The sequence below is a fragment of the Cololabis saira genome, chromosome 2, assembly GCF_033807715.1.
Source record: "Cololabis saira isolate AMF1-May2022 chromosome 2, fColSai1.1, whole genome shotgun sequence".
Classification (NCBI taxonomy): Eukaryota; Metazoa; Chordata; class Actinopteri; order Beloniformes; family Belonidae; genus Cololabis; species Cololabis saira.
In genome coordinates this window covers 34,807,550-34,820,405 of record NC_084588.1, presented here as the reverse complement: position 1 = coordinate 34,820,405, position 12,856 = coordinate 34,807,550, and the positions used below count along the sequence as shown (strand labels likewise).

Genomic DNA, 12,856 nt, shown 5'->3' with positions numbered 1-12,856 from the left:
CCCAGAATGCATTTTGTGCCAACAGGAGAAAGTAATAGAAGATGCAAGAGGAGTAAATATAAAGTTATAACTTTACTCTGTTTGACAAAATGCAGTTTTTAATATTTTTTTCATGCGAGACTGTAGGTATTATATCTTTTATATATCCAATACTTGTTAGCCTGTTATCTCAGATCTGACGTCATCAAGAACACAAGTATGCTGTTGCTCCAATTGCAGAAAGAGAGGTGGTTTTCTCACGTCCTCCAACGTACATTCTCCTGACCCGTACTTGAAAGTACAGACTTCTCAAGAACAAAATTGAGAAATGGCCAATGATGAATGATGAGACTCAGGTGTGAACAATCAGGAGAGATGCAACCAAGGGAAGTCCAACGGAACTTAAACACACAAAGAAACAAACTTTAAAACTAAAACAAGAAGCAGAGCTAAACACAAACAAGATTCAGTAAACTAGCCTAAGATATCAAAACCATGACCATAACATGTACCCAGGATCCCATCAAGCACTTTATTTCTGCGTTTTGGTCCCAAACTTACCTTCAAACAATATACCCTTCACACATCAGTCTAGAAAACAACGAGGTTCAATTTAAGTGTATATGTGTGTTTGCATAGTAAATATTATAACTGTTATAAGGATGAAATACAAATATATGATATATGACTAAATCCACCATACAAAAGTTCCTCACTAAGGCCTATGTTGGACTGGGTCCAACATGACAATTCAGTTTAAACTCAGTCATTTGAAAATGTATCAAATGTATTTCATTCATTAACTTTTGTGCAGCAGGAACATAGAGGCGAGGCAATCTTCCACAGGCCAGTTGTAACAAACAGCTTGTTTAATTAGTCACCTGGCAACCGTGCAACATCCCTTAGTAATTCCTTTGTTTCCTATGTGTGTTTGTGTGTCTCCGTTTTTCTTCGGGGATTTGAGAGCTCACACACGAACCGACACTCACTCGTGCATCACAAATAGAGTTCAGCAAGTCAACGCGCTGCCTCTTTTGCAGCATTTGCTCTTCAACATTAATTACTCCAATAAATTTTAAATAGCTGTATACCTGGGATAAACACCCCCACAGGAGCGTCCCTGGGCTCTGCCATCCTGTCCGGCTGCAGGCAGCGCGCCGTTCTCGAGGAGAAGAGCGCACATCACATCCCAGTGGCTCTTCCTCCTCCTCCTCCTCCTCCATCTCCTCCTCCTCCTCCTCTCTCTCATTCACTCCGGGATGGATCTGCCCTTATAGCAAGTCTGCCTCAGCAGCTGCCAAGTTGCCTTTTTTTTTCATTTTAGAGTGAAGCAGGACCCGAGACAAACGACAAGAATCTTCCTGTCACTTCCTCGCACCAACTTGGCAGTGTTTGGCTGCAGCATGAGTGCCGGAGCGCGTCCCCGCGCGGCGCTGCTGCTCTGCTTCGTCTGCTCCGCCTGCTCCGCGGCGGGCAGCATGTTCGCCTTCACCGAGGAGCCCTACGAGAGAGCCGGGAGGGCGGACGGCTACTGCAGCCGGATCCTCCGGGCTCAGAGCAACCGGAGGGAGGGCAACAACGAGTTCCGCCTGCGCGTGGAGGGCGACCCGGACAGTTACCAGCCGGGCAGCACGTACAGAGGTCGGTGGTTGGGACTATGCGGGCTGGCACTTTGCGCACATTGTTAGGAAACACTACACTAGTGAGTGGAAAACTTGAAACAAGTTCCTACAACATGTATTATTAATGCAATACAAGATTAAACTGATTTGGGCTCGTTAGTAAAATCCTTCTTTATCTTAAAATATATGTTAAATAGGGAAAATAATCCTTTATAGACTTTATATTTATTAATTCAGGACTAAATTTAAAGCAATAGTTGAGTTACAGACGTTATTAGTTATGCATAGGGCAAAAAGAAAATTATTACCAAGTAATCTACAGCAGTTGTTTGTTTTTTCAAATCCAGAAGATATAGAACATAGAAGGAAATATAATTTCAAACATCAGCATGCAAGGACCACTCTTAAGCAGATGTGTACATCGGTTGTGGGAGTAAAACTGTGGAACTCTCTACAAAATGATTTAAAGGAATGCACAAATTCACTTAGGTTCAAAAAAATGTATAAAGATAAAATATTTAAGTTATATGATCATGAATAGACTGGGAATTAAGCAGTATTATTAATATCTGTGGTTGGTTCTATTTAAGTGTATATTTTTGTAAATATTGGTTACATTGACTGTTCTTTTGTTTTGGTATTGAATAAGGGGCAGGTAAAATAAGACTTGTCTTCATCCTGCTCCTTTTCGGGTCATGGGTGTGTAGATTGACCACCATGCACGAAACGAAATAAATAAATATATGCAGAGTTATTGGGTGATATCCATGTGCCATCCTTCCTACTCCTGATCACCAAGTTGTTGTTGGATTATATTTGGCTGGTTTTAGTTTTAACTATAAAATTGTTACTTGTGGTCAAAAGAAAAAAGAAAAAATGGTTAACTTTATGTGAAGTTAGAATCACAAATTATTCTCTTATTCATCATTTTGCTGTCTAAAACTCCTATCTGGAGAAGGTAATTACGTTTTCCAGCACTTAAAATTTAAGTTTTAACCCGGGGGGGTTAAGGGTAACAGTCTGCAGACAATTACAATATTTTATACCATCAGAGCTCAACACAGAGAACACAGTGTCATTTCTAAATGTCAGACAGCACTAGAGGCAGGTTTAAATTAAGCCTACTTTAGTTTTGTGCTCAGAATGGGAATTGTAGTGTTTTCTCTGTACATTGATGCTCGCTGTCACTCCTGTTTGGTTGCATCTAGTGACTCTGAGTGCATCCAGTCCCTCCTACTTCAGAGGGTTCACCCTTATTGCCCTGAAAGAGGCTGCAGAAGGAGACAAGGATGAAGACTATGTTGGGCGTTTTCAGGTAAGATAGTGGATTCAAATATTTCTGTTTTGATTGTGATAGGAAAAAAAATCTAAACCCCCCACGCAATAATTAATTTGCCTCTTTCTAGTAACAAGTACATTTTGATTTGAGACAGCCACATAAAACACAACACCTGTTATATCAACACCATCTTTCCTCTGGACTTCAACACGAGCACTGTGTTGAAGTCCAAACTGTGATTATTCTAACCTCAACTCTTCTAATAAGCTCGATATAGTAAGAATAAGAAGAATAAGAATAAGAAGAGCCAACCCCTCAGCCAGTAGCTCTTTTTCCACGGACTTTGGACACACATGCCTGTAGAGTCAACAAATCATAGATTCAGTGAAAGGGATATAATTAAGACATGTATAACTTGAGTAGTTTGGAGGCTAATTGGAATGTCATACAGCCATGTCCAGCTGGAATCCTATTGGAAGGAGAAAAAGATCCCGGAGTTCAAGAAGGAAAGAAAAAATAGAAGGCAAGGAAGCTAGTGCTGCCACAGTGTGATAATGAATGAACAAATATGTGAGACTTTTTATTGTAATGTAGTGTGATTCAGAGTGTTAAGTGATGTACGTGTTAGAGAGAAGAATTAATGGAGGGCTGTGCTTGTGCTGGAGATAATTAAGAGAGGAAAGTGGTAATAAACATGTAATAAAATTGCAGATTTAAGTCTTGTTTCTTGTTGTATACAGAAATCAGCCATGACATTAAAACCACTGACAGGTCAAGAGTAAATACTATTGATTGTCTTGCTACAGTGGTGGCTGCTGTCAAGGGTCCTAACACCCTTTTACTGTTTTTGTCGTAGTGGTACCTTTTGGTTTATTGCACCAATGAAAGTTAATTTCAGTCAAGTCAAGGCTGCACAGTGAAGAAATTCACTGCTGAGCTAGAAGTGAAAACTGAGAAGTGGTGCAGGTGTTGGAGCTGTCATTCACCAATCAGAAGGTGCTTGGTTTGATCGCCGCTTCGAGGCAAGGTGTTCTTAGGCAAGACCCTGAATGACATACTCCCCCAGCTCACTGATGTGGGAGTGTGTATGACACAGAAAAAAGGCTGTATGCACATAACAAGAAGCACTAGGTACACGAAAAACCCATTATAAAGGACTTGTCCTTTAGACCCATGGAAAGACTGAAAAGTACTTGGAGTGGACATTTACAGATAAGATGGCATGTTGTTTTTGAGGATATGAAAAGAACCAAGCTGTTTAGAAGATTATTCAAGCTTAATCAAGAAGTGGTAAAAACAGTAAAGTCAATTAACCATCTCCTGACTACATGTGGCACTAAATACTATTTATAAATCGTATGTTTTTAATTAAGCAATTGTTAAATGTTTCCAAAAGGGCACATTTTCATTTGTGATCCTGATTCAAAAACCCTGTAGCACAATTCATGGGGAGGTTGTACAGGCCTTGGGCTTGTGCTGATGTCTCTTACTGTCATGCTGTGCCACTCTCTGTGAACCTTAGCCTTGAATATGGGAAAATTGGAAGAAAAAAAAGCTTTTATATTTGTCCTGTGTTTACCTGATCTCTTGCCTTATTACATACGTGGCCCCAGACAACGTGACAAAAACTCTAATTTGTTGCTTTTACTTTCTTTTTTGTCAGAGCTTTTGATATGCTAGATAGAGCTGGTGCTGCTCTGAGAATCTGTTCAGCAAAAATATCACGGTTAACACAGTATTCTGTAAGCAGCCCTAATATGTTTCATTTAGCAACTGAGAGTAATGCTGAACAGAGATTCAGTGACAGTCGCAGAGTGGACTGCGAGTGCTCAACTCGTGTTCATATGCAAACATGAGCAGTCACTTGTTGTACTCTCTCCAACACACAACAGCCTCAAACACCAGAGAGCCAGCGGAAGGTGCGCTTGAACAGATGGGTGCAATGGTGGGAAGGAAATGGTAATAGACGTGGGACCAGATAAATAGTAATACACTCAGAGAAGGTTGGCACTTCTCTGATCATCACCACTCAGTGATGCGATGCTCGGGGAGGGGCATATTGTCTGCTTTGATAATATCCCCTGCTGCATTTATTTCACCAATGCATACATTTTAAGAGAACATTACCTAAAATTTGGCAGAGAGCAATGGGTGGTGCTCCTGTTGATGTGCATTCACGTTCAAAGTAATGCCTCCTCTGGCAGACAAGATACTAAAATATGCATTGCAGGCAGATTTCCTTCCTCCTCCAAACTGTGTCTGAAAAGTGCCGGTGACTCCTCTGCTTTGGCCAAGATGAACGCTAACTATTATGCACAGTTCACACCAGCAGTTGGGGAGAGGCTGTGTTCCTCTGTACTTTGCACAATTTAAAGGAATCCCTCCACCATCAAAGAGCTGAATGAGACATAAGTAACACATACTGTGGAAATGGTTTGGGGAATTTATTTATTTGTTGTAGTTTTGAAACTGTGACTTTTTCAAATAGTAGTATACCATGGTACAGCTAAAGCAGCCCACACCTAGCAGAAACCCAAATATATGGGGACACAAAGGGAAGTGTGATTAATCTCATAACTAATATGTCTATTTACAAAACGTGGGTAAGGCAGGCATTGTCCTGTGAACGGTAATCTGAAAATTCCTTTATTTATTTATATATTTGTTCAACCTTTGAAAAATAATTTGTTCTGAAATTAAATAGTCGATTCATTTTCCATTTGTTCCCCTTCATATTCCAGTTTTATTTCAGTGCTGGGACCACCGACCAAACAGATTTCATTTTCTCTGCTTCACTGATAAGTGTCTCAGTTTCACATTTTGGAGAATTGTGCTTCTCCTTTGTTGCATTTCATTGTCGTGTCTATTCAGTTGTAGGACAAAAAATTTTGTTTTTTTTACATACAAATGACTGTAGGGAAGTGTTAAGATCTATTGATGAAAATGGGAGTAGAAATGAGGCTTGCGCACGTGTTAAATTTCACGGTGATTGAGATGAGAGAACCTTGCGCGTGGATAACGATAAATCTGGTAAAAAAAGCATGTGCATGCACATTACTGCCTTTCAGCATTCGTAGAGTCTTAGTCAGGAAAGCTCACAGAGTTTTATGCATTTGGCCCCGGGAGTATAACAGGAAGGGACTTTATAGTATAAATGACATTCAGTCACGTTGCTTCACACATGAATGAGAGGGGATTGCACTGAGAATGATAGATGAGATAGACAGATGTGTGACCATATCCTTTTAGATGTTGGCATAAAAGAAAAATACTGGGACCTGCCTTTGATTAGGTTCCTGCCAGATTTTCTGGAGCTGAGCGGCTCTTTCAAAGCTGAGTATGATCACCTGTCTTACTGCAAGCAGAATGGGATTTTGCAGTATAAATAAACTGCTGTCCAAGAGATATCTCAAACATCACCTGCTCAGGCAGTCTTCTTATGGTTTAAGTCTGTCATGTCAAAAAAAAAAACATATTTGCCATTCAGCCCTCCTGAAAGAGGCCTGGGTGGGCCGGGAGTTCAGCAGTGGAAAGAAAAGAAAGCGAAAAGAAACTTCAACAGAAGATGTCAAGCTTAATTTAACATACGGCTCATTTGAAATCTGCCAGCGTGCCCCATCCAAGCCATCTCAGGACAGCTCCTGACTTGATGAAAAGCACTTTTATTGAGCTCTCTGTTGAGGTCAGCTGCCGCTGTGTGTATGTGTGTTTTTTGGCAAGAGTGTAAACCAGCAGGGGAATGTTGGTGATGTTTGATGAGACATTACCTCTCAGCAGGGTGAGGTAATTAGACAAGAAAAGGCAAATTGTTAAGTAGAGTGCTGCTATATGAGGTGAAACCATAGGAATGATCCAGCTTTAGGCAGTAAAGAAGTTTTGTGTCTGCTCGATAAATTATGACTTTTGCAAACTATTTTCTACATCACCATGCTATTTTACCACATTATTGACACTGAATGTTAAAATGTGGGCCTGAACAGCAGCGTGTGCACTGCCAATAACTTGGTCTTCATCACGTTATCAGTAATGTGTCCGATTTTTTTTTTTTTTCTGTTTTCTTCACTGCCATTGTTTATCCAAGGGAGAAGGTTTAAAATCATAGGACGAGAAGAAAAAAGGTCATGGGTCATTTCACAACAAATAGGTTGCCTCCTTTTTTGCACATGGTGTTCAATGCATTCCCATGAGACTTCGCTGCTTTTAACATGTCTTGCAGTCAAGATGCCTGCTGGAAACCATGGGAACCTTGGGAGACCAGTATAGGCTGCTTGTGCATAAGCTGCATCCACACACACACACACACACACACACACACACACACACACACACACACACACACACACACACACACACACACACACACACACACACACACACACACACACACACACACACACACACACACACACACACACACACACACACAAACTCCCCTTCTCGTTCTCTGTCTCTCTTACACACACACACTCAAGCACTTTCAAAGGGACCTCATTCATAACATGGTATGACAAAGGGAATTCTCTGCTGACAGCTTTATGGAGTGAGAAAGTTCCCCAACGCTTTACTGCCCTGATGTCACTTCCTATCAGTCGGATCCTTGGTCTTTGGGCGGCGAATATTAGCTCACTGGTTGCGCTCGCTCATGTCGACTCAACTAATTTTCTGTCCAGTTAAAATCAATGAGATGCTAAGTACTGTGTCTCAGGTGTGCAGCTGAGTATAGAGGACATCACGCGTTTGGAGTCTTGAGTTTGAACCCAGACTGCTTTTTTTCTTCTGCAGCCTTCCTGCAGACTCTTTTGATGCTGCCGTTATTGGGCAGTGTTTCTTATTTAGTGCTATTGTCTGGACATCTCCTGAGGAAAATATCAAAGGTGTGTAAATGTTTTTAATGTATTATAGTGCTGATGTGAAAGCATGCTGTGACAGAACTCGGCAGTCTTCTTTTTTGAACTTTGGGTTTTCAAGCATCAGCATAGCAACAAAATTGCACAGTTGTGCTGTTATGGTACCTTCAGTTGCCATAAAATTTTTAAAGAGGGAGTTATGTTATATATCTCTCTTTTATAGATCAGTGGATGGGATGTTATGCTGACATTACTCTGTTAGGCTGTTAGGCTGAGTGATAAAAAACACACCTTGTTTTGAAAGCAGACATCTGGACACATTTCCGTGGGTGAATGTTGTTGCAGACCAGGCAAACCCTGCGTGGTAATGATATTCTCTGAAAGCAGTGGCTTCTTTCAGAAGGATAATGCACCATGCCACAGGGCAGAAATGATTCAGCAATGGTATAAATAACATGGGAAGAGTTTAAGGTGTTGAATCCCTCTAAATTTCCTAGATCCCAATTGAATTGAGCATCTGCAGGGTGTGTTAGACAAACAAGGGTTTTAAAACCTACAGGCTTTGAAGTATCTGTGGTGTTTCTCTCGGTAGAATCTAGGTTGAAATACACCGCATTTGTAAGGTACTTTTAATGAGAGATGGTGAATCTATCAAGCGTATCAACTTGTGAAAGAAAAGAAAACAGAGTTATAATTTAGTATGTTTTCCCAAGACCCAGAAAGAGCCCCCCTAATTAAGACTCACATTAGTATCCTCCTCCCCCATAGAGATATTTCAATCAACAAATGTGAAAATGAAGTTATTCCATCAGCACAACTTTTTTTTCTACCAATATTGTAGCTACTTCAGTCAGTCGTGTTTGTAGTACCTACAAACAGCAGATAACCACAAATGGATTGAGAGTAAACCGACTGAATCCATTGCAATGTCTCAGTTTATTTTCTCAGTTTCGTTTTCTAATTATGTTTACAAGCAGACAGTGAGGGAGAAAATTAATGTGAAATGACAACATGTAATGAGCAAAATCACATGCAGATGTTGCTAAAAGCATGTCTGGGAGAATTTATGTTCATTACTAATCACTTTGTGTTCTCGTGTATGTGCTCACTTTACAGATAATTGATGAGGAGGAGACACAGTTTATGACCAACTGTCCCCCCGCAGTGACAGAGAGCACTCCTCGCAGGCGAACCAGCATCCAAGTGTTCTGGGCGGCGCCCCCTAGTGGCTCAGGCTGCGTTCTTCTTAAGTATGTATGCGAGAGCGAATGCTTAGCCTTAGTTCAGAAGAGGCAAGTCCTCAGCTCCAACTCTTTCAGATATAGTGTGCTGTACTTTACTGGTCGAGGACTCGTTCATAAAATATGCTTTTATTTTGAAATGCTAGCCCTTGGACTTGGTCAAGTATAACTGCGTTTAGTTCGGGACACTTCCTTAGATTCATTAGAACATACATTTTCTTTTCTTGCTTAAAATGTTATTTTTAATTATAAGGTAATTAGAGAACAGCATCATAAGAGAGAAATCATACTTGACACGATTTTAAGCATTTTATTTCATATTTCATTTATGAATTTCTTTTACATTTCTGCAAAACTGTGAGCTGTACCACCAGCACATATCAAAGTCTACATAGTCTGGATCAAATCCTTCTCTCCCAAATGAAACATATTAAAATGCAGAATGTTTTATCAAATTTTCATTCTCAGCGCGGATCATAAAGTATTTATTACCCTGATTAATGATACGGCCGATCAGCACCAATCAGTTTTCCTGTTGAGAGTCTCATAGGCTTGCTTGCTTACAGAAGTTGAAGACAGATCGTGACAGTAATCTTCTTTTTTTTCCTATTTGTTCTGAAATGGAATAATGAGAGTTCAGGAGCCGGAAAGATATTAAGAGACTGGGACTCAGAGCAGCTTCAGATCACTGCATTATTGAACTGTTGCACTGACTCTGTTTTTCTGGTGTGTAGTACAATGATACCACGGGATGGTTAAAGGGTTGAATTCTTTGTGTAGTAATGTATGCACTTTAAAAAAATGTTTTAGTATGATAAGTTTCCTTATTCTTTCATTTTCCATCACTCTTCTTTCGGTGATCTGCTCCTCTAATAACCTTTGAGCTTTTTTTGCACTCTTTCTGGCATTCTGTCTTTTGTTCTTGCTCCCTGCCTCTCATTTTAACCCTCTCTTTTTGGTTTCGTCTTCACCGCGGAGGAAAGTTTTATCGCAGTTTTCTCAGAACGTGTCACGCAGAATGATCCATGAGCCCTCTGCACGGAGACCAGCGGAGCGGTAGCATACTTGCACTCAGCAAAGTGCACTGAAAGGCAAAAGTGAACAAGTAGAGGAAAAATTGTGCTCAACCTTGAAACAGATACTTGAAAGTGTAGAACAGCGACTCTGATACTGACGTAGAGACAAATGAGGACAAAGACAGTGGGAAGCTTACAGTTCAAAGAAAACGCCTGTGAAAATCATAATTACAGCCTGGCAGCAGGTCTTTGTCTCTGCTCTTCACCCTACCTGCAAGGTGGTACGATGATGACAAGGTATTTCTCTCCGCAACTCTGCGCTGCAGCGATACAAAGGTTCTAACAGAGTCTTAACGAAGGAAGAAGAAACTGAGACGTACTGAGAGCTTTTAGATAAAAAAAATTGCTTCTTGCTACAGTGAAACATGGTTACATACTGTGCAGTCAACATGTTTACAAGAGAAGAAGTAACTTGAAAATGCAAAATGCTTTCTCAGAGATTTGCAGTCAGATTCAGGGTAAATTATCATATTGTTTTCTAACTGCACTTCACATCCCAAAAGTTCTCTGTTACCACCTGTCAGAACGCTTCCCTGTAAAGTATTTGGATTATAAAAAAAAATGAAGCAGTGTGTTTTTCCTCGGAGCTCCTGTGACTGATGTGCTGTAGCCGGACTCTTGCTTGTTGTGAGTGGTTATCTAATATAATTGATGGGCAGCTGCTGTCTTTTCGATGCAAAGACTGAGCCTGGTGGTTTGGTTTTGTCAACAGTTCATCAGTGATGACAGGGTCAGGCATGGGAAGTTCAGCCAATTTCCTAAATGCAGAGTACTGGCTATGAAAGGCTTAGGATCTATTTTAAACTTTCTTACAAACCGCACAAGGCTGTCTTTATCACCGTCCCTTGCTGGTGAAGGCTAGGTCTCATTTTTTGCTGACTGTCTGTAGTTGAAATTCTCATCTTTCTTCACCTACACAAACACTTAAAGGTGTTTAAAATGTGTTTAGTACACTGCAATGTCCATTGCAGGTTGGTGCTACATCTTTGGTTGTCAACAAGAACTTTCAATGGAACTTTAAATTAATGCTCATCTGCTGTTGATCTACTGCGCTTAGCTAAGCCGTTTTCTACTGATTGGTTTCCACTTTGCTGGTAACTAATTGCCACTTTGATTCTTATGATGAGTTACAAAAGCACCCAGCAAACATATGGTTGTACAGCAGTATCACATAGTGATTTGTGTTTTCTCTTACAAAATAGAGTTTGGTCAGTGTCAGCACTATCTGACAGAGAGCACTTACACTGTTTTTTTATAATGACTGCCCCAGACAGTGACGGAAGTGACTCATGCACTAATCAGAAGTCAATAAGATAGCTTTTGTAATCTCTGGTAATTAAATTCAGTATCCGTGCAACAGCTCAGAATCTGGAGGAAGTCTTCTCTTCAGTGAGTGGCAGTAGTCATCCTACCCACTGGTTTACAGTCCATGTCTTTTGTGGCAGAGCAAATCAAAACTTCAGCAAAATAGTCTCTGACATCTTTGCTAAGTACTACATCATTTAGTTTTTTCTGTTTGGAGATTTTAATCTATACAGCATATTTTAAATGAAATGATCCCCTGGGAGCTAGTTCAGGTAAACTTCGCAAACAGTGTTTTATGTTTACTCTCTCCCCTCGGCATTGTTTATTACACTTAAGGATAGTTTATGCTCTATTTTTGTACGTTTGTACATCTGTCCCTTCCAAATGCGTTGTGTGCATTTGTGCATTTGTATGCATGTGCGTCCCCTGCGTCCGTATGTTTGTTGCACTACTTGTCCACCAGGGGGAAGTGATGAGTCAACTAGTGATACCAACAAACATGACGACCGTGTTTTATTTGCACTTGACAAGACCACTGAATGAAAGATGATATATAAAAAGAGGGTTCTTTAATTTGACCTAGTCTTGAAACTGATGATGAATGTCATTTTATATACTTTTCATAGATTAAAAATATACTGGACAGACATGAAGTCAACCGTAGGTTTTCTAAAGAGCTGTTTTGCAGCCTTTTGTTCCTCGTACTGAGAGGTGCCATCTTGCAATGGGTTGAAGGAACAGGCCCAGGAAGCCACTTGGAACACGCCCACTTTGTGTCAATCAAAGTTGATTTCTGTACCTAGTCCATGCCAGAGGAGCTGCGGCTCTGTCTGTGAATGTTTGCAGTTCAGTAGAGTATCCCTTTAAAGGTTTTTTTCAGTGGCAAAGTTAGAAATGACTGCTGTGTTTATCTACAACGGGTTAGCGCACGTGCCTCATTGCTTAGCTTAGCGCCGTAGACTGACAAGGAAGTGATGATGGCTAACTAACTATTGGCTGAATCATCTGCCAATCAAAAGGCATAGCCCCTAACCATACATAAATTGCTTTGTATAAATTTATCTGATCCGCTACAAAACACATACAGTTGTGGATGGGAAATCTAGATATGGAGATCAAAATCTTAAAAACATTTATTTATTTTTTTTAAACCAGGTGGGAAATACGTTAATTTCTGCTCCAATATTGGACATTTTATCATCGGGGGCCAATGCAGATTGACTCGCTTGTGGAGCCAGACCCCAGTGATGAGTTGATAAACTGCACATTTTTTTAGCTCAACATTGGCGTAAACACGGAACTTAGATTGTTGTTGCTTGTTTAGGATGTATACCAATTTTATTCTTCATAATTTTCTCATGTTTAAGTTAACGATTGATTCAACACTGTCCCCATGACTTCCAGCAGTATTGCACTGTTTTATCCGTATTTTCTTTGGACGATATGCAAAAAGATGGTGGAATCAACATAGGGTTTGGGCTTCCTGGTCGATTCACAGGAGTGAGCC

General features: G+C 40.4%; 1 protein-coding gene across 1 annotated transcript in view; it reads left to right on the top strand.

Annotated features, from left to right (window-relative positions):
- The first annotated feature begins 1,229 nt into the window (after positions 1–1,229).
- The window catches only part of spon1a (spondin 1a), a 130,773-nt gene continuing 119,146 nt past the window's right edge, over positions 1,230–12,856 (top strand). The window contains exons 1-3 of the mRNA XM_061710854.1: positions 1,230–1,620; positions 2,810–2,916; positions 8,844–8,977. Coding sequence (XP_061566838.1) covers positions 1,383–1,620; positions 2,810–2,916; positions 8,844–8,977 — 479 coding nt within the window. The 5' untranslated portion in view covers positions 1,230–1,382. The remainder of the gene's footprint in view (positions 1,621–2,809; positions 2,917–8,843; positions 8,978–12,856) is intronic.